Raw genomic sequence first — 21,019 nt, 5'->3', positions numbered from 1 at the left:
CTGGTTTGGATTGGTTTGGTTGGTAGACAACCTTGGATAACCTGGTTTGGATTGGTTTGGTTGGTAGACCACCTTGGACCACCATTCAAACTGGTATGTTCGTGGAGTTCTTCATAAAGTTGTGCGTTTCTCAGGTAAAATGACAAATATTTGAATTTGATGTTCAAAATAGATGTTCAATTTAATGTAAAGATTATCTTCAAATGACATACATTCAGCAATATACAATTTGTGACATTCGTAAAGAATAGTGCTCAAACATCTAGGCAAGAAAATACAGTAGCGACATTATAGGGGGGAAAACTTTCATTAAATTTACACTGCGCATTTAATCTGAAAATACGTTTTAAATCGTGACTTCTCGTTCAAAGTTTGATTTTTGTTTCTGCACACCAATGAATAAAATACTTACAGGGCACTTTTATAAACAGGCACAATAAAAAGTTAAGTTACAGTATCCTCTGAATGTTTAAATAGTCAAAAATAAAACAAACGGACACACACACAAAGGAGAGCTAAAGTCTAGCGGGCGGGTTCACGGTTCCTCTGCCAGGCGTACTGGTCCGTACACTGAAATCTGTAGCGCAGAAACCTCACTCGCGGCTTCATGTGGAAGTCAGCAGGTATCTTCCAGTTCCACATTTTCTGCACCTTTCAGAAAGTGCAGAGATCAGTTCAGAGGTCAGAGGTCAAGCTAGTAGGACATTCATTTACTAGCTGAAAATTGTGCAGCTTTTGATTTAAAGGGTTAGTTCATCCAAAAATGAATTACTCACTCTCATGTCGTTACAAACCCGTAAGACTTTCGTTCATCTTCAGAACACAAATGAAGATCGCTGTGATGAAATCTGAGAGCTTTCTGTCCCTCCATTGACAGCTAAGCAACTACCAGTTTGAAGCTTCAAAAAGTTCATAAAGAGATTGTAAAATTAATCCATATTAATCGAGCGGTTTAGTCCAAATTTTCTGTAGAGACTCGATCGCTTTATATGATCAACAGATTTAATTTAGGCTTCTATTCACTAATAAACATTCATCAACTCACACATCAGTTGTGGTAAACGGAAGCTCAAGCAGACATGGGAGAAACAATGAGGTTCATTCTCGTGTTACGCAGCACGTTTGAGCTTCAGCAAGAACCAATGAGGTTCATTCTTGTGTTACGCAGCACGTTTGAGCTTCAGCAAGAACCAATGAGGTTCATTCTTGTGTTACGCAGCACGTTTGAACATCATCAAGAACCAATGAGGTTCATTCTCGTGTTACGCAGCACGTTTGAGCTTCAGCAAGAACCAATGAGGTTCATTCTCGTGTTACGCAGCACGTTTGAGCTTCTGCAAGAACCAATGAGGTTCATTCTCGTGTTACGCAGCACGTTTGAGCTTCAGCGAGAACCAATGAGGTTCATTCTCGTGTTACGCAGCACGTTTGAGCTTCAGCGAGAACCAATGAGGTTCATTCTCGTGTTACGCAGCACGTTTGAGCTTCAGCAAGAACCAATGAGGTTCATTCTCGTGTTATGCAGCACGTTTGAGCATCATCAAGAACCAATGAGGTTCAGTCTCGTGTTACGCAGCACGTTTGAGCTTCAGCAAGAACCAATGAGGTTCATTCTCGTGTTACGCAGCACGTTTGAGCTTCAGCAAGAACCAATGAGGTTCATTCTCGTGTTGCGCAGCACGTTTGAGCTTCAGCAAGAACCAATGAGGTTCAGTCTCGTGTTACGCAGCACGTTTGAGCTTCAGCAAGAACCAATGAGGTTCATTCTCGTGTTACGCAGCACGTTTGAGCTTCAGCGAGAACCAATGAGGTTCATTCTCGTGTTACGCAGCACGTTTGAGCTTCAGCAAGAACCAATGAGGTTCATTCTCGTGTTACGCAGCACGTTTGAGCTTCAGCAAGAACCAATGAGGTTCATTCTCGTGTTACGCAGCACGTTTGAGCTTCAGCAAGAACCAATGAGGTTCATTCTCGTGTTGCGCAGCACGTTTGAGCTTCAGCAAGAACCAATGAGGTTCATTCTCGTGTTACGCAGCACGTTTGAGCATCATCAAGAACCAATGAGGTTCATTCTCGTGTTACGCAGCACGTTTGAGCATCATCAAGAACCAATGAGGTTCATTCTCGTGTTACGCAGCACGTTTGAGCTTCAGCAAGAACCAATGAGGTTCATTCTCGTGTTACGCAGCACGTTTGAGCTTCAGCAAGAACCAATGAGGTTCATTCTCGTGTTGCGCAGCACGTTTGAGCTTCAGCAAGAACCAATGAGGTTCATTCTCGTGTTAAGCAGCACGTTTGAGCTTCATCAAGAACCAATGAGGTTCATTCTCGTGTTACGCAACATGTTTGAGCTTCATCAAGAACCAATGAGGTTCATTTTCGTGTTACGCAACATGTTTGAGCATCATCAAGAACCAATGAAGTTCATTCTCGTGTTGCGCAGCACGTTTGAGCTTCATCAAGAACCAATGAGGTTCATTCTCTTGTTACGCAGCACGTTTGAGCTTCAGCGAGAACCAATGAGGTTCATTCTCGTGTTACGCAGCACGTTTGAGCTTCAGCGAGAACCAATGAGGTTCATTCTCGTGTTACGCAACATGTTTGAGCTTCATCAAGAACCAATGAGGTTCATTCTCGTGTTACGCAACACGTTTGAGCTTCAGCAAGAACCAATGAGGTTCATTCTCTTGTTGCGCAGCACGTTTGAGCTTCATCAAGAACCAATGAGGTTCATTCTCGTGTTACGCAACACGTTTGAGCTTCAGCGAGAACCAATGAGGTTCATTCTCACTTCTCAAGCAGGTTCAGTTGAGCTTCTGTTTTTGTTCGGTGATCAATGTTTAAATGTAAATAAAAGCCTAATTTCAATCTGTTCATCATATAAAGCGATCGTGTCTCTTCAGAAAATTTGGACTAAACCACTCAAATCATATGGATTAGCTTTACGTTCTCTTTATGAACTTTTTGAAGCGTCAAACTGGTAGTTGCGTAGCTGTCAATGGAGGGACAGAAAACGCTCAGATTTCATTTAAATATATTCAATTGTGTTTTAAAGATGAAAGTCTTACGGTTTTGGAACGACATGAGGGTGAGTATTTAATGACAGAATCTTCATTTTTGGGTGAACTATCCCTTTAAGCTTTTGGTGTGGTGTCCAAACTCATTGAGCATCTTTCATGAAACACGAGGACAACGGATATCTGTGCAAGTCCTCTGTAAACCTACTCTTGCGTATATTATTTGCACCGAAATTGCACAGAGAGCGGTTTGCATCCTGTTAGTGTGTAATAGTATATTATATATAAAATAGCATATATGCTATTTTGTGGAAACTGGCATTTCTTTTAGAAATCTTTTTAAAAATACATGTACTGTTACTTTTGATCAATTTTATGCATCCTTGCTAAATAAGAACATTTTACTGAGCCCAAACTTTTGAACAGTAGTGTACCTTAAAATAATTCCCGATTAACAAACATCTGTATAATTTATGATGAAGGTTCAAACATAATATTTCTGAGATGATTTGGACCGTTTGTTTTATTATGCTTCTGCTGAATATGCGAAGTGCATAGATATTTCAGCATGAAACGGTGTGTGTGGAGAGTTTCAGACCCACCTTCAGGACCCTGACCAGATGTGTGGTACTGTTCACCTGCTGATACTGGACAGAACAAGCAAAACAGAGAAAAGAGAAGAGCTGTTGAGCATCTGTTCACCATCACAGCATCTCCATCAGACATGAATTTATTCACAAGGTTATGGATGATAAGTTTCCATGACAGTTTTGGCATGGCGGTGGAGGTGAAAGCAAGATACGGATCATCATCAGAATCATAATTCATGTGACTGAAGTGAACTCCATTGAAGCTTACCAGCTGGCTGTGTCTGTTCCGTAGCACCAGGTTGGCCTGTTAGAGGAGAACAAACCATGTGACATTTGGAGATGCTCAGATCAAAACAACTGATTTGATGAATTCACCCTGTTAACATGCAGTTTAGCAGGTAAAGCAGGTTTAGAGATGTAGTGTGATTTAAAAACACATTTGACATGAAGAATCTATTTTGTGGGGCTAGATATTTTATCGCAGTTGAGTTATTGATCCAAGCAAACAAAAAATATTAAAATAAACGTAATTTATACAAAATATATATATAATTTAATAATTTATAATTTATTGTATAAATATGTTTATGGTATATACTATGTTTACCATGGTATATTTTGGTATATTTTCATAAGGGCAGCTTACCTGGATAGTCGGTATATATACATATATATATCAACAATACAGTAAAAACAGAAATCTTGTGAAATATTACATTTTAAAATAATTTTCTACTTCACTATATTTCAAAATGTAATTTATTCCTGTGATCAAAGCTGAATTTTCAGCATCATTACTCCAGTCTTCAAGTGTCACATGATTCTTCAGAAATCATTCTAATATGATGATTTGCTGCTTGATTATTATTGGTTCTCAATTATTAATAATGGTTCTTATTGTTATCATTCTTGAAAACATTTTTTGTTGCTTAATAATTTTGTGGAAACATTTTTTTTCAGGTTTCTTTTATGAATAGAAAGTTCAAAAGAACAGCATTCATTTGAAATACAAATCCGTTGTAACATTATCAAATGTAATGCACTGATTAATTGCACCCTTGTTGATTACAATATTAATGTTATGAATGTGTATAATATGCAAATTGCAGATATGTTATAAACTTCCTTGGACTCCCAAAAGTCCCTTGAGGTTCAGCTGAAAAAATAGATTTTTTCCTTGTAGTTTGTGTTGTAGTTGTGTGTCACTCACCTGTGCCCATGGTGTCTGTCTGTGAGGAAACCCCTGTGAATGGATCCCCTGTGACTGGAGTTGAGTTTAAGAAAGGTTTGGTTCATTTTGATTTTTTAATAATGTTTTAAAACAATTTCTGCTTTGTAAGCGAACCCTTGCAAAAAACTGACCATGGTAATCATAGTTTCCACCAAAATCCCATTGTTATTGTACTGCAAAATCACACAGAATTCCCTTCAAACTGGCCTTCGGTGTCTTTCTGTCATTCTCTGCAGAAACTATGTTTACCATGGTATATTTTTTATAAGGGCAGCTTACCTGGATAGTCAGTCCACCTGACGAGACAGATGTTTTCAAACGTAATTTACCTGGTAAGTCTGTCTGAACCATGCTACTATGTGTCTCTGAGGCATCTGAAAGTTTGACAAGAACATTGATATGCCAGAGAAATCATAAAGAAATTGTTAATGAAGCTCATTATTACATATACACTATTTAACATACCCTTGTATATACTGTATGTAAGTGCATTAAACGATTTTAATGTACGACGTGAATACACAGAAACACATTCAAATCGTTTAATTCACAGTTAGCCGTGGATTATCCCGCTTATACCATGGTCATTTACCAGCATTGACAAGTTAAAAGTGTTATTGATTGTTTGCAGTGCAATATTTGACCGGAAGTACGGTTATTTTCATCAGTTACGGCTCGTCAGATCTAACATTCTGCCCGCTTTGAATCAGACGCATCGATAAAAGTAGCTAGTGCAGAAAGATTAAATGTATTTGAAAGAATTACAGCACTATCTGAATTAAAAATCCAGAGAGAGAGAGAGAGAGAGAGATGTGCGTGTGAATTACCTGCATCTGTGCAGAGTCTCTCTCAACTTAAAATGAAACTGAAAGTTTAATTACTTCAAAAACAGCAAAGTTACTCCCTTGTTGTGTGTGTGTGTGAGTGTGTGTGTGCTTCAGCACATTAATATAGAATGGTGATTAAACAGACTGGAACTACCTGTGCATTAAACGGTATTCAGACAGACCATGGTGTGTGTGTGTGTGTTAAACTAAAGGTAACTCACCTGTGAATCCAGTCCCAGTTGCATGAACAGAATCTGCTTTTCAGAAACACACACTACACATGAAACCCTGCCCTGATAGACTGACATGTGTCTGGATGAACTGACGAAACGTGGTTACCTGTGTAATTCGGCATGCCGTCAGTCACAGCTAGGTGTCCCTGCCCTGAATAACAGGAAATAGCATGTTGTAAATAATTACTACTTAAAGTACTCATTTGCATGTTGTTTACTCACCTGTCACGTCTGTTTGAGCCTGTCCTTCAGTCACCGGATCACCCGCCACACCTGATCACAGCGACAGCTCCGTTATTACACACCAATGCTGCTTTTACAATCACTCATGGTGGATTTATTCAATATGTTTGGTAAAAATTTCAAAGATAATACCTGCCATATCTGTCTGCGCACTTCCACCGGTGACACCGTCAAGTCCTTTTAGAGGGGCGAAACAAAGTTTATTTATATAGCATATTTCATACACAATGAAAATTTAAAGTGCTTTACATAAAAAGACTTTAAAAAGAATCATACAACAATCTGTGGAAGCCAAATTTTGAATTAAAAAGTTGAAATTAAAAAGTCATCATTATTATTAGTCATAACTTCTTATATCATAATTTCAACTTTAATCTCATATGACAGTAATAATTGACTTAGTATGTGATCATTTACTTAGTATGTCATAAATTTGTCTTCTTATCTCATAATTTTGACCTTTTCTCACAGTATTGGCTTTCTCATAATCATAATTTAGTATTTCATCATTTCGTTTTAGTAGTCTATGTCAAAATTATAACTTTTTAATCTCATAAGTATGATTTAGTATGTCATTATTTCGATTTGTCATAATTTTTACTTTTTAATATCATAAGATCTGTCAGAATTTGTACAAATCTTTTTTTACATAAGTTTTTTCAATTTTAATTTCATAATTTCAATTTTTAATCTCATAAATGGCTGTATGTCATAATTTTGACTTTTTATTATTATCTAAAAAAGCAGGGGTTTTTTTTTCCCTTCTGATGGGCTTTCATAACAATCACTGTAGATGCATAAGAAATACAATAAAAAATGAAAAATAATAAAAAGCAAAGAAGTAAAAAGAGAGATGCATTAAACAAAGAAATCAAGTTTATTATTTAACCTATAAACATTTTAATAAGGATGCTTTCTTACCAGTCGTGTCAGCGTAAGGGCTGAGGGTGTGATCAACTAGATCAAGTGCGCCAACTGAAAATAAGAAAAATAGCATTTCTAAAGGTGCTAACTAGACTAATATTTGCGCAAAGGTGATTCATGTGATGCCACTGACCTGCATCTGGATGTGAGCTGACGGCATGCTGGTCTCCTGTACAGACAAGTAAGTCATTATTACTTATTAGCTCTGCTTCAAAACCTAGAGAGCAGCATTGCTGTCTAGAATAGATCAACCGCTGCTGACTAGAAACACTGAACTCACAATTCATGTTATGAGTTTGGTGTTAGCATGATGCTAAGCTAATGACACAAGCCTAATTAGTATAAAACGCTTAAATATTTGTCTGTTTTGATTAGAATAAACTATTTTATAAATAACTTTCAGTATTCATTGTGATAAAGTTTGTATGGTAGTATAATCTATGGTAGGGCCTAAACATATCTTTCAGTTTCACCATTTTGGATGGGTTTTATTCATCTCTTCTCTACAAATACCTTAGATAATAATTTTAGTAAAACCATGAAATAATACTGCCTACGTTTTGGAACAACCCACTAGGTTTTGGAACACTTAATTTAAGGGAAGACGCCACATGTTAGTAGGGAAAATATTTTAACTGATACCACCACACTTCCCCAGTTAAGACAGCTGTTTTGTTTTCTGAAATGTTGTTTAAAATATGCAAATGAGGCTTTATCTAATTAAGTATGCAGTAATTTCCATCCATTTCTAGAACAGAAATATGAACATTGGATAAAGCCAGTTTTATCATCCGAGTTAAAGATTTTTACAGAGAATCTCTCTTTTTATCCCTTAATAAATCAGAAAATATTGTCAACAGCCTTAAAAAAATCACCATATTTTAGGAATAAAATATTAATAATAATAAAAAAGTCATATAAGCAAAATCTCAATATTGACCAGTGCATGAAAAAAACAATGTTTTTTGCCTGTAGGGTATTGACTTAATTTGTTCATTACCAGTTGTGTATGGAGGAAATAGTTTGTTACAAAATTAGTTATATTAAATATTGGCTACATTAAAGACACCATAAAGTGTTGTAGCATAGTTTTGCAATCAAAAAGCATGTCCTTTTTTAAATAGCTATAATATGCTTTAGTTACATCAAATGATTCTTACATTTTAAATGTGTATATTAACTAATTTCATCAACTTTAATATATAGATATTGATATTGTTAGGGTTACAGACGTGCACCAAAAGCCACAAATCTTTGATTGGGATTTCCAGGCGGCTTTAAACCTGCCGTGAGAAATATTTTCCGTGTTGAGCACAGGCATTTGGTAAACCCACGCAACCCCACTGGTTATAGACCGACTAGCCAAGAGAAGACGCATAAAAATTGAATTATGGCTAACAAATCAATAGAGTTTCAGTGATGTCATGGAGCCGGCTGATATAGTACCAGCTGTGTGATGCATCTCCGTCGCAGCGTCATGATGGCCTGTTCCGCCTGTCGGGAAAGATTCACATTGATTCCAGGATATTACTCTGTCAATAACATGATGTTGTGATTGTGTGTTGATTGATTAGTTGTGTGTTTTATTGCTAGACACATACTGACGTCGAGATGAACGGCTGGAGGGTCACCTGTGAACGAATCCAGACACACACTGCAGTTCTCTCTCTTTTAGATGTTTTAAATGCTTTTATAGAGGTATGAACGTACCTTTCTGTATGTCTATAGGTTTGTGCCGACCATTTCCGTTTCCTGGAATGCAGAGATAAATGATGTGTCAAAATAATGTCGTATGATCATCATATCCCTGCTGGACAAACCAGGTTGTCAATGTCAACCATCTCAACCAGCTTGGACCAGCTAGAAACCATGCAAAAGTAGCATTCATTTTCCAGAAAGGAAAGGTGAGTTGACATGTTGACAGGAGCTTACCGTTCGTATCGGGTGAATCTGCACCATTATTATCGGCCCCGCCTTCTGAGGAGAACAACACGACAGATGAACATCATGTCTCATGTCTATATTGAAAATACACTTTACAATAAGGTTCCTTTTATTAACATTAGTTACCTACTTTAGTTAATATTAATAAGATTATTAAAGTATTTTTCATTGAAAGTCAAAGTTATATCTGTTAACATTAATTCTTGCACTACTAACATGAACTATTGCATTTTTGTTAAGTTACATTGACAAAGATTAAAGCTGTAATACATTGCTTATAGTTTGTTTAAGTTATGTTAGTTAATGCATAAAGACCTTATTGTAAAGTGTTAGCAAAATAGGTGTCGTACCTGAATAGTCTATGAAGGAATGACCCAGATGTGACATTGTGTCAAAGACTACTGATGAATCTGTAAAAATCAGTCTGGTTTTAGATTCAACACACTTTGGCCTGGTTCCACAGACAGGGTTTAGATTCAGCCAGGATTAGGCCTGAGTTTAATTTGGAGATTTAAGTCGCTTTTATAAATGTGCCTTAGAAAGAAACATTACTGGTGTGCATCTCGAGACAAAACAATAGCACTGACATATTTTAAAGGTCCCGTATTATGCCCCTTTTCACAAGATGTAAAATAAGTCTCTGATGTCCCCAGAGTGTGTATGTGAATTTTCAGCTCAAAATACCCAACAGATAATTTTTTACAGCATGTTTAAATTGTCATTTTTTGGGGCTCAGAAAAACGCGCTGTTTTAGTGTGTGCCCTTTAAATGCAAATGAGCTGCTGCTGGACGACACAGGGGGCGGAGCTTCATGAGCTCTCGCTCAGTCTCTCAGGACAATTTCACCTCACGGAATGATGATAATATCAGAAACTCTCAGTAACGGTGTTCATTTCGAGTCGGACAATAATGCCTACAGAGTCAGAGTGCTGTATAGAGATGAAACAGGTATAGTTTAGTAGTTTAATTACGGTTATTATAACGTATTTGTTTGTCATCTGCTTGTATGTATCCATTATTTATTAATAGCCTACAAGTCTGCTGTTTCGGACCAGGTCCGAATGATGATCAAACATATACTGATGAGTTTAATAAAGTTTATTGTACATAACACAAAAGATGAAGCGTCAGTTTTACTTCTGAAAATTTACTCAAGAGCTGAGTAAACACAGTAAGTTATAAGAAATGCGCAAGTACATAAACGAATTTCGGTAGAGTTGAGGGAGCATTCCTGTGGGTGAGGTTAGTCAAAAAACTGTTCTACTGACGTCATTAAAGAAGGAAGTAGAGGGATGTAGTCCAAACGGGCCGTTCGATGTAGGCGACTTCTGTTAAATAAAATATCTCGCTTGGCATTGAACTTTGAGCTTTATAATTTTACAGATATTATTTATGCTCTAACAGCAACATTACACACTAACTAAAGTTTGAAACATGGGATCACGAAGAACGGGACCTTTAAGATATATCAGTGTAAGTAGCTTTCAGTTAAAACAGCTCAAACTTGCATTTAAGTCTGGGACTATCTTAAACCTCGTCTGTGAAACCGGGGGTTTCTGTTTTAAGTCGCTCTTCACCAGACCATGCAGCATTGTTGTTCAACATCAGTTTACCTGTTGTGTCGGCCGGTGATTTTGATTGGGCTCCATTATCAGACGTGCCTGAAGACACAAGTGATTATTTAACCACATATTGACCTGCACTGGGGCCCGGATATACCCCAGATACCCCAGCTACGGCCCTGTCTGTTAACACACTATTAATCTAATGCGAGTAAACAGACAAATACTTCACTTACTGATTGAGTGGGTATAATCACCATTCCCACTGTCAGCAGAGACATAATCTGATATACACAACAAGAGACGGTTAACAAGGTAAATTATTGATTAGATGAGATAAGATGATTTTTCTTTTATTCACACTATTTTTTTATAAAGTCAGAGTACACAGCTGTCTAACTCTATCTATCTATCTATCTATCTATCTATACCTCTATCTATCTATCTATCTATCTATCGTTCTATCTATCTATCGTTCTATCATCTGTCTGTCTGCCTTTCTATCTATCTATCTATCTATCTATCTATCTATCTATCTATCTATACCTCAATCTATCTATCTATCTATCTATCTATCTATCTATCTATCTATCTATCTATCTATCTATCTATCTATCTATCTATCTATCTATCTATCTATCTATCTATCTGTCTGTCTGTCTGTCTATCTGTCTTGTCTATCATCTACTCTCCTACACTCATTCAGTAAGTTGAGTTATGATTTCAGTGATCAGTCTGTGTAATCCATACAGATGCATGAAACCCCAGTGACCTCTCGTGACACTAAAAACGTCTCTGAAAGTTGTCATTACACCCCCTTTGGAGCCCGTGTCAAGACTGTGAGTCTGACAGAGTTTATTAGACGTGTGCTGGGATAATCCCATGGCTACTGGGGTAAAAGCACTCTGAATTTACAGGACCTAAAGGAGGCCAGAGCGGCAGCCAGCAGCCATTACCTGGAGGAGCGTCTAGAACCGGGCCGCCACTGGACGGGTGCCCTGGACTCAGGCCAGCGGCTGGAACGGAGAGCGAGTGAGAGAGAAAAGACAGCTTTGATTCACACCAGTCATCTTTCAGTAAATTATTAGGTAGAACACAGAAACTGGCTGGTTTATTCTGTCAGTGCAGCCCATAATTAGTACAGCGTGACGGCTGGACGGATTGGAGGAAGGCTCTCAGCGCCGTATGTGAGCCGTTTCACAGCATGGGCATAAATGTAAATCATGTAAATTTAACTAGTGCGGGACGTCCTGTTTATTACAAGGCCAATGAGATCAGCAGAAAGCAATTCTGGTGTCCGCAGCCCAAAAGCCATAAACATCAAGCCTCTCTGGTTATGAAAAATGGACAACGTGAAGTGAACGCTTACCTGCCGAATCCACCTGAAATGCGAGTCCCATGTGATCTGTTGAGACAGCGTCAGTTACTAGGCATGTGGGCGGAACGTCTGGAGGAGTGTCTAAGAGGTCTAAAAGCGTACCTAGACCATCTGTTTGGGTGTCTGGACCAAAGCTCTCTCCTATTCCACCTGTAGAGGGAGACATTCTGAGTCCAAACTGAGAAACAGCATTCAATATTCCCTCCACTAACTAATGAGAATAAAGGAATGCTCACCCATTAAGCCAACAAGGAAGTCATGGCTTGATTGGTCTATTATGCCTGAAATGAAAAGTTTCTGCTATATTCAGTTTGTTTTGATGCTCACATTGACTGACTGATAGATTCAACTCGGTAACATTCAACTGACAAAATAAAATTTGTTTTTGTAGGCCTGAAGAGTTGAACTGATGTTTACCTGTAATTTCTAGATGGGGGCTTGTGCCAAATGAATCAAAACCACCTGAGATGTACACAAAACAAAAGATGCACATGTGAGGACTAAAATCACAACTGAAAACGGTCTTGGGAATTAATGGTCCTTCCATGTTCAGGTTTTAAATCATGTTTTTTATACCTGTTCCTTGAATCTGAGTTGTGCCTGGCATGAAATGATCCAAACCTACATTAAAAACAGCAAAGATATTGTTATTTTTATTATCTGTTTCTGTTATTTTTATTATCTGTTTCATGTTGTGTGAAATGTCAGTCCATAAAGAGCATTGTTTCCTTACCTGTGAATCCTGTTTCTCCTCCATTCAGGAGCTGTTTGTGCCCATTACCTGTGAGAGGAACCCGATTAACGTGACTAAATCGCTCATTCTGATTAATATGGTGCACAATATTGTTTATTATTATAACACACAATAATACTCACCGTTAGATTCTATCTCTGGGATTTCTGGATTTACAAGACAAAAAGAATACAGTATGACATCAGTTATCATTTACCAGAAAACATTTGTTTTCCTCAGGTAAGCGGTGTGTGTAAACTGTGACGTTTTTCACCTGGAGACTCGATTTGAGATCCGTCATGAGCCGTTTCCCCTGATGCAAGAAGACAAGATCTGTTCTCGTATAAGTGTGTACAGCATTTAAGAAGTAAGAAATGACCTTCATGATATACAGTAGAGAGATCCTGTTATACACATACCATTTTCATATTGTGGAGAGAATCCCTCTGACCCTGAACACAATGCACAGAGAATTATTATAACTTTTGCTTATAAATCATTTTAAAGAGGCCATATTATGCCCTTTTACGAAGTTTTTGGGGTCACCTAGAATAGGTTTTCATGCTTGAATGTTCAAAAACACCTTATTTTTTATACATTGTACATTATTGCAGCTCCTCTCTTCACAGTCTGTCAGTAACACTCTTAGTTCCTGTCTCTATGAAGCCCCTCCTTCTGAAAAGCACAATGTGCTCTGATTGGTCGGCTAGAGCAGTGTGTTGTGATTGGTCAAACGCTTTGAGCGTGTTTGGTAAATGCCCCGCCCCTTACCATAACTGTGAGTTTTAACACACTACTAACTATCTCAATCAGGCCCCGCACCTTTATTTTGCGTATGTCATGGGCGGGAATTATTTAAATGAGGAATATTGTGATGTGTTCGTTCCCGGAAGAAAGCTCAAGACTACAATGGAGGCGTTTCAGGGAGTTTAGAAACACTGATATAGAGAATAACTCCTGCTGGAGGGACTTTGTGCTTTGTAACATTACACACTAAAGAAGGTTGAAAATGTAAAAAAGCATAACATGTGCTCTTTCATGAAGAGGTCACCATGTAAGTCTTACATTTGATCGTTTCGATCTTAATACCTTTAGGCTGTGATTGGACCTCGGAGGAAACGACCCCCACACCACCTGACGTCTGCCCTGCTGATGGTCGGTCAAACGTGTGGCTGGATGACATTGTTGACCCATGACCTGCTGCTATGTGGCCTGATGACCCTTGACCTGATGGCACTGTGAGATTGACAAAGATATCACATTATGTGGTGCGTAAAAAGATTAACCCCCACTTTTTCATGCACTAGAATATTCATGAACACATTTCTTGCAGACTCTATGTATAATACATTATAATGCATTATATAAATGTAACCAAAGTGAAAATGCATTATAATATCTGCAGATTCCGTGCTACATCTGAAATTGGTTGATTCTCATGTGTTTTAATGAATTTCACTTTGTGGTTACAATTCATGAGATCACACAATGCATTATAATGTGCATTACAAGGCATAATTAATGCATTAAAAATACTTACATAATGCATTATATATGAAGGCTTCAAGTAAAGTTTTAGAGAATATTCCAATATTATTAGGCCTTTGGATATGTTATGATTTGGTGTGCATAATATAAACAAATTATAAAATATAATATAAACCCTGCTTGCCAATATAAACAGATCGATCTCTTACCAACAGAAATGGACACTGAATGGACTCCCCCGTCTGTGCCTGAATCGCATTCAATTTATTAGTAAGTTTCTAAATTCTTTGAAATATCCTATTTTGAACAATAATTTCAAGGTTTCTGAATGTAATTACCAGGGACTTTTGATCCTGAACCTCCATTAGCACCCGTTCCTCCAGCTCCTACACCTGAGAACAGTTTCTCTGGTTACTCGTCATGTTATACACTACTGTTCAAAAGTTTAAATTTTTTGAAAGAAATTACTACTTTTATTTAGAAAGGATGACAGTAAAGACATTGATAATGTTACAAAATATTTCAAATAAACGGTGTTCTTTTGAATTTTCTACTCATTGATTAGTTTCCACAAAAATATGAAGCAGCACGATAATCATATTTGATAATCATAAATGTTTCTTGAGCATCAAATCATCATATTAGAATGATTTCTGAAGGATCATGTGACACTGAAGACTGGAGTAATGATGCTGAAAATTCAGCTTTGATTACATGAATAAATTCACATAGAAAACAGTTATTTTAAATTGCAACAATATTTCACAATATTACTGATTTTACTGTATTTTTGATCAAATAAATGGAGCCTTGATGAGCATAAGTCTTCTTTTAAATACATAAATGTCTTGACCTCAAACTTTTGAGCAGTAGTGTATATTAATTATATGTTTAATTATATTGTATACACTTTTATTATATAAAATGTAATATTTGTATTGAATATAGTGCACAATATGGCATTTAGTATTAAAGTATTGTTGAATGTGTAATTTTTACTTGCTATATGTTTGTTTTTCAGGTCAAAATCAGTGATGGGGTACCTGAAGGAACAATCTCTGATTTGGACCCCTCTTGTCCATCGTAACTTGCACCTGTAAGTGAAATACATACGGTGATTAGGAAAACTTGTCAGGGTAAAAACAAAAGGAAAGCATGTTTACCACAGGCGAATACCGTACCATGAGAACTTGATCCAGGCGGGCGAGAGTAACCATCTCTACCGTTACTTCCTGTAACACACACAGACGCATTACTGAGAGGCCATTCTTTCTACAGTAATAAAACACTGTCGTCCGTCTGAAAAAGGCTTCAGTAATCCAATGACAAGCAGTTAAATGAACAACAAAACATTATTATTCTGACTGATGCTGGTTACCGTTTGCTCCATCTGAAGCTGCTGATGTGCTGCTTGATGCTGGAATGACAAAACACTTATACTTTCTTATTGGACATGAGAGAGAAGATATCAAAGTCAACCGTACTGTCATTTTTAGCATATTCAATGGATAAAAACAAAACAGTTTCTTCAGAAAACAACACGAGGTCATGAGGACTAAAAAGACCACAGTAAATATGGACAATGAATACTCTCAATAGCACCACAGAACTTTGGCTAACGTTCTGGCAAGGTTCTCTCAAAGTTACGAACGAACATTCTTCCTTTAACATTAATACTGATACATAATGAACTTTTTTCTTCTTCTGATTTTTAAATGTTTAGAGAACATTCAAAAGTAACATTCCCATAATGTTTGCAAAATGAAATGTTCCCATAAAGTGCGTTCACATAACCAAGAAAAAGCTTTTTTTAAACAAATTGAATGTTCAGAAATAGCGTTTTCATAATGCAATGAGCGAAACGTGTTTTTCTAAAGCTGGGGTGTTTTCTACACAGGGTCAGTCTGTGTTGCTCTTCTAAAGTAGGGCTTGTGTGAAAGTTTTGCCCCTGATAGATCAGGTTCACACTTACAGACTTGGCCAGTTTGAGTGCCACCATTAAGTTTCTGACCTGGGAAACAAGAGCAAAGGTTTTTGTCAAAAGATGTATTGGACTTCAGGAACAGAAAAGCGAGGCCTGAAAAGTGGCCATTTAACTTCCAACAAATTCACCTTTCACCAGAGGCCATGAGAGGCTAATGCACTCCGAACAGGTTTTAAAGAACTTGTTTTTGCGTTATCGAGTAGACTTTCCTTACCATTTGGGGATTCGCCCGCGACGCCGCTGCCAGGAGTCATACCTTGGAGAAAAACAGCCTTTCAGTCTAAACAAGGCCCCGAAACATCAGTCCCACAAACATGCCCTCTCACTGCGCTAGGCCCGTGCACCTGAGGTGGCTGATGATGTTTCATCTTTCCACGTTTATTAATAAATCGAGCAATGCCGTTCAGCCACTGTGGCAAAATCTCCACATACCTGATCCCTAAACCAGATTAAGTACCGATTGGCTTTGCTTTCTGAGTAGGGTGCACCCAGTGAACTATTTTCCAGTGCTGAGAGGTTCAGTGTTCTCTACCTCCAGCTCTAAAGAGGATTAGCTTCACCTTACCCAAGCCTTTGGGTGCTGCAGTGGCCTGCTGCGATCCGGCTCCTTTGGGAAAGAGGGAGAGGAACAAGAAACATATTCTTAAGATTCCCAGAGATCATTTCTCACAGGTCAATCAATCAGTTTCGGCCAGGTGGCCCTCTGGAAGAACAGAAACTCTCTTTTTACATGCGCTTAAGGGGGTTTGCATCTCGTGTAAACCAGTTATATACATTTTAAGTTGCTTTTATAGGCTTTTATGAGCATTTTAGATATGATTTTAGTTTCTTTTTGTTGCGTCTTTGTCAGTTTTTAGTCTTTATTCACATTTGTAATTTATACTTCTGGAATATTTGGGGTCTGTAAGATTTCTATTTCAAATAAATGCTGTTTTTTAACATTGATAATAATCAGAAATGTTTCTTGAGCAGCAAATCATTATCATATTAGAATGATTTCTGAAGGATCATGTGACACTGAAGACTGGAGTAATGATGCTGAAAATTCAATTTTAAAATTGAATAAAAAACAGTTATTTAAAATTGTAATAATATTTCACAAAATGACTGTTTTTAGTGTATTTTTTGATCAAATAAATGCAGCCTTGGTGAGCAGAAGAGACTCTTTAAAAAAATCTTACAGACCCCAAACTTAAACGGTAGTGTATCTTAATTACCTTACAAAAAGTACTGTGGTACCCTTGGTTGTATCAGATGGTTATACTATGGTATTCCAATGAAATCCAATGGAAAAACTTTTGTAAATATTACATATTTTGGTAATATTACCATCACTGTACTATGGTTGTTCAAAGAATAGCATACTTTCCAAAAAACTACAACATGGTTGTACCATGCTATCATGTCCAGAATATGGCAGCATGCTACTTTAATGATACTGTATGATTACCATATTTATACAACATGGTACTTTAAAATCATAATGAACGAGGTATGACAACTAGTCCAAAAGCACATTATACAAGAAATAATACCATTGTACTTTTTTGTAAGTGTAATTTTTGATGTGATTATTGCAGAACCCCAAATGTATATAGCTCAGCCTCATTAAGAAAGACTGACTTTTAAAGCAAATTATGACTCATTATGTGATTATTAGAGATGACTGAGGTTTTGCACAATGGTGGTAAGTTGTGAACTTGTCACCCACCCTTCATATGCTGACCTTTGGAGTCATCATCATCTGTGAAGAAAAGGGAAAATCGATACAGTTTATAACAACCGCTCCTTTGTTTTGCCCTTCTCCTCTTTCTGTCCTGAATCCCTCACAGATCTGCTGACTGTTATCAGAATATTACACGAGTCCACTGAGTTTAGGATTCACATTCATTGTCATTTAAAGGCTCTTTTATTTTCTCCTAGAAACTGTTGCTTTGCTCACTTTAATGGTGTTAAAAACTGGGTTTATGAAGCTTAACGTATTTTAAAAAACGATTCAAGAAACTATTTATCATGAACGTTATAGTATTAACTTCTCATTTTGTCCTTTTGCAGGATCATGTCATATCAAATTGCCCACAATATGAGGTTTCTCATGTGGTACGATCAGCTCTCCTCGGGACATTTTAATTATTTTACTATCTAAAAGACCATCATCTCCTACCATCTTCCTCCTCAGACAGTTCTTCTTCACCCTCTTCAGCCTCAAAGTCATTTTCCTCGGGCTCCTTATCTGTCCGGAGAGATCGTGTAAATACGTGTGGCCGCTGTATGCTAAACACAAGAGTGTGTCATTAAATCAAGCCCTCTGGGAGAAGAGCTCGTACCTTCAACAGGAGCCGTTGATATGGTGGACGCCAGAAACACAACAGCCACTGAAGCAATTACAAGATTTCTGTGAAAGCAAAGCGATAAGAGTCCAGAATGAGCAAACGTGAAGCAAAATGACCCCCCAAATCTAAGTTAGATGCTGTTTAGGGTATATATCATGCAATTTATCATGAATATTCTCAATAACAGCTTTGAAAATGGCCAACTATTCTCTTGAGAAATGTATGCTTTTAATATGGATAGTAAATTCAGTGCTTGGGTGTTTTTAAAAAAATACAAATACGGCTTAAAAGCAATACTTAGCACTGAGTTTACAAGATACATATTTTTATGCTAAAGTATTATAATATTCAGAAAGCACAGCTGTAATTGGACAGTATATCACTTAATGAGACTCACAACATCAAAATAGCACAGACTCTAAAGTATAACCAGATATAAGTCATATGCAAATGTCATTGAAATGCAAAATTATTAAACACAAATCCTACATAAAACATGCTTTTGTAGTGCTTGCAACACCAAAGTCATGGGTTTGATTCCAAGGGAATGCGAGAATTGATCCATATACCTTCAATGTAAAGTCACTTTAGATAAAAGCATCTGCCAAATGAATGAATGTCCTCATACAAGCACCTTAATAAAAAAATCCACAGCTCCTCTCTGCTATATATTGATTAATTAGCTATCAATTGTTCCACTATAATCAATGAAGTCAATTTAAGAGTCAGACCGGTTCTTATAAATCAAACGCCATTGACTTACCGTGACAGCATCTTTAGCACAGGTTTATGTGGGAAACTGTGCAGCAGACATAAAGCAACCAGCAAACGTGCTCTTGACTTCCTTATGCTTGACTGGGCACCAAAATACATTTTATACCCTTCCAGCCCCCCATCTTGTTAAGGGGCAGGACTTGATGTCTAACCCCAACCCGTGCCATTCAAACTACTCCCTCTGAAGAATGAAAGCACAGGTGAGTCCTGCGACGTTTTTAAATTCATAATTCATTTTCAGATCAGATCTGCAGTCTTCGCATTACAATGCAGAAATGCTGATGAATATGTACTGGACATTGGCTGTTGACTAATGATGCCGAAGATTAAGATAAAAAGGTCTTTATGTATGGCATGTCCCATCATCCTCTCGGGCCGGCAGTGGGATCAGTAAGGCGGATCAGCCAGTGGAGGGCACAGCCAGCCTACGCAACACCACAGCAACCACAGGGTCTTACTGGGTTTCTCTCATCTGAGCATGATGACCTGAGTTTAAGATCAGAGCTTTCCAGGTGCTTCTTTGTGCTTTAGCACTTTAAACAAATATGATCCCTTTTACTCAAAAAAATGGATGAGTTTATGATTAAGTGTTTGCACTCTGTCAAAGGTTTGGGATAATGTTTTTGAAAGGTCTCTTATTCTCACCACGGCTGCATTTATTTAATCAAAAATGAAAGTGAAAACAGTAATATTGTGAAATATTTTTATAATGCAAAATAACTGCTTTCTATCTGAATATATATTAAAATGTCATTTATTCCTATATGATCAAAGCTGTATTTTCAGCATCATTACTCCAGTCTTCAGTGTCACATGATCCTTCAAAAATCATTCTAATATGCTGATTTAATGCTCAAGAAACATTTCTGATTATTATGTGCCGGGAGCAGCAGCTCATTTGCATTTAAAGGAACAGACACAAAACGGTGCGTTTTTGCTCACCTTCAAAAATTTACAATTTTAACATGCTATATAAAAATATCTGTGGGGTATTTTGAGCTAAAACTTCACATACACACTCTGGGGACATCAGAGACTTATTTTACATCTTGTGAAAAGGGCATTATAGCACCCCTTTAATACTTATATTGTTTCAGCATTGATAATAATAATAAATGTTTCTTGGGCAGCAAATCAACATTTTAGAATGATTTGATTGAATTTTAAGTTATGTTTCAGTCTGCTCAAAAACATGGTACTACCATGGTACTTTTTATAAGGATGTGCAACCTTTTGGTTTGAATGCAGTTTGATTGAATGCAATCCAAAACCAAGGTGCTTTTTGTAAGGGTAAAGTGCTCACTTTTTTGCCTGCTGAAAATGTGCTTTGCTGGTTTAGCTGGTCAGCTATTTGATCTCCCAGCTCGACCAGCTGACAAGTGGCTAAAACCTCTAAAAAAGAACAACCTTCAAACCTGACTGACCAGTTTTATAGCCAGCTGTGACTAGCAAACCACTTTTGGATGGTTTTATGCATGTATCTATAAATTTGAGGCCAGTGGTTGCCAGATCTTTCAGGAAAGAAAAGAATGGGAAAGCTAGTAAACTGGAATGGCTTGTGATGTGTTAATGGATTAGCATGGCCTGTTCAAGTGCTGTGGTATCTGTATATGTTGCATAAGCAAATGCTCCTGTCCCATAGCAGTAACTGAATCGCTGGCAGCTCACGGGAAGATTGCATTCCTGTACAGCGAGCCAGTTCACATCAAGCCCGTTTTACAATGTAACGAACACCAGCAGGCCTTGAAATGCATTTCT

At 37.4% G+C, this 21,019-nt stretch overlaps 1 protein-coding gene and 2 long non-coding RNA genes across 4 annotated transcripts; 2 read left to right on the top strand and 1 right to left on the bottom strand.

The window, feature by feature from the left end:
- Positions 1-158: 158 nt before the first annotated feature.
- LOC307163453 (uncharacterized protein) lies at positions 159-19,343 on the bottom strand. Its single transcript, XM_079879492.1, has 41 exons — positions 19,251-19,343; positions 18,482-18,549; positions 18,319-18,387; positions 17,866-17,898; positions 16,720-16,761; positions 16,369-16,410; positions 16,143-16,181; positions 15,549-15,587; positions 15,352-15,402; positions 15,214-15,264; positions 14,509-14,562; positions 14,380-14,418; positions 13,772-13,918; positions 13,102-13,134; positions 12,957-12,995; positions 12,826-12,849; positions 12,683-12,730; positions 12,526-12,570; positions 12,367-12,411; positions 12,186-12,230; positions 12,052-12,099; positions 11,941-11,976; positions 11,528-11,587; positions 10,808-10,855; positions 10,623-10,670; positions 9,360-9,419; positions 8,998-9,042; positions 8,776-8,817; positions 8,667-8,696; positions 8,512-8,559; positions 7,199-7,234; positions 7,063-7,116; positions 6,274-6,318; positions 6,121-6,171; positions 6,005-6,049; positions 5,887-5,919; positions 5,168-5,212; positions 4,818-4,871; positions 3,876-3,911; positions 3,620-3,664; positions 159-651 (listed from the first exon to the last, which is right to left on the bottom strand). Exons 1-41 carry the CDS (start codon positions 19,259-19,261, stop codon positions 617-619), a joined length of 1,908 nt encoding a protein of 635 aa, XP_079735618.1. The 5' UTR covers positions 19,262-19,343; the 3' UTR covers positions 159-616.
- LOC307163454 lies at positions 7,169-13,857 on the top strand. 2 transcript variants are annotated; one of them, XR_013822079.1, is made up of 5 exons: positions 7,169-7,246; positions 8,794-8,969; positions 12,711-12,782; positions 12,923-13,049; positions 13,778-13,857. It is a non-coding gene; the product is annotated as an uncharacterized lncRNA (long non-coding RNA). The 2 variants fall into 2 exon arrangements; XR_013822078.1 differs by lacking the exon at positions 12,711-12,782.
- On the top strand, positions 13,876-14,567 carry LOC307163455. The gene is made up of 3 exons (XR_013822080.1): positions 13,876-13,950; positions 14,386-14,440; positions 14,512-14,567. It is a non-coding gene; the product is annotated as an uncharacterized lncRNA (long non-coding RNA).
- Positions 19,344-21,019: the final 1,676 nt, after the last annotated feature.

This window comes from Squalius cephalus, assembly GCF_949319135.1.
Source record: "Squalius cephalus genome assembly, chromosome: 8".
Taxonomy (NCBI): Eukaryota; Metazoa; Chordata; class Actinopteri; order Cypriniformes; family Leuciscidae; genus Squalius; species Squalius cephalus.
Note: the sequence above shows the minus strand (reverse complement) of the source record. Positions and strands in the feature narration are given on the sequence as shown.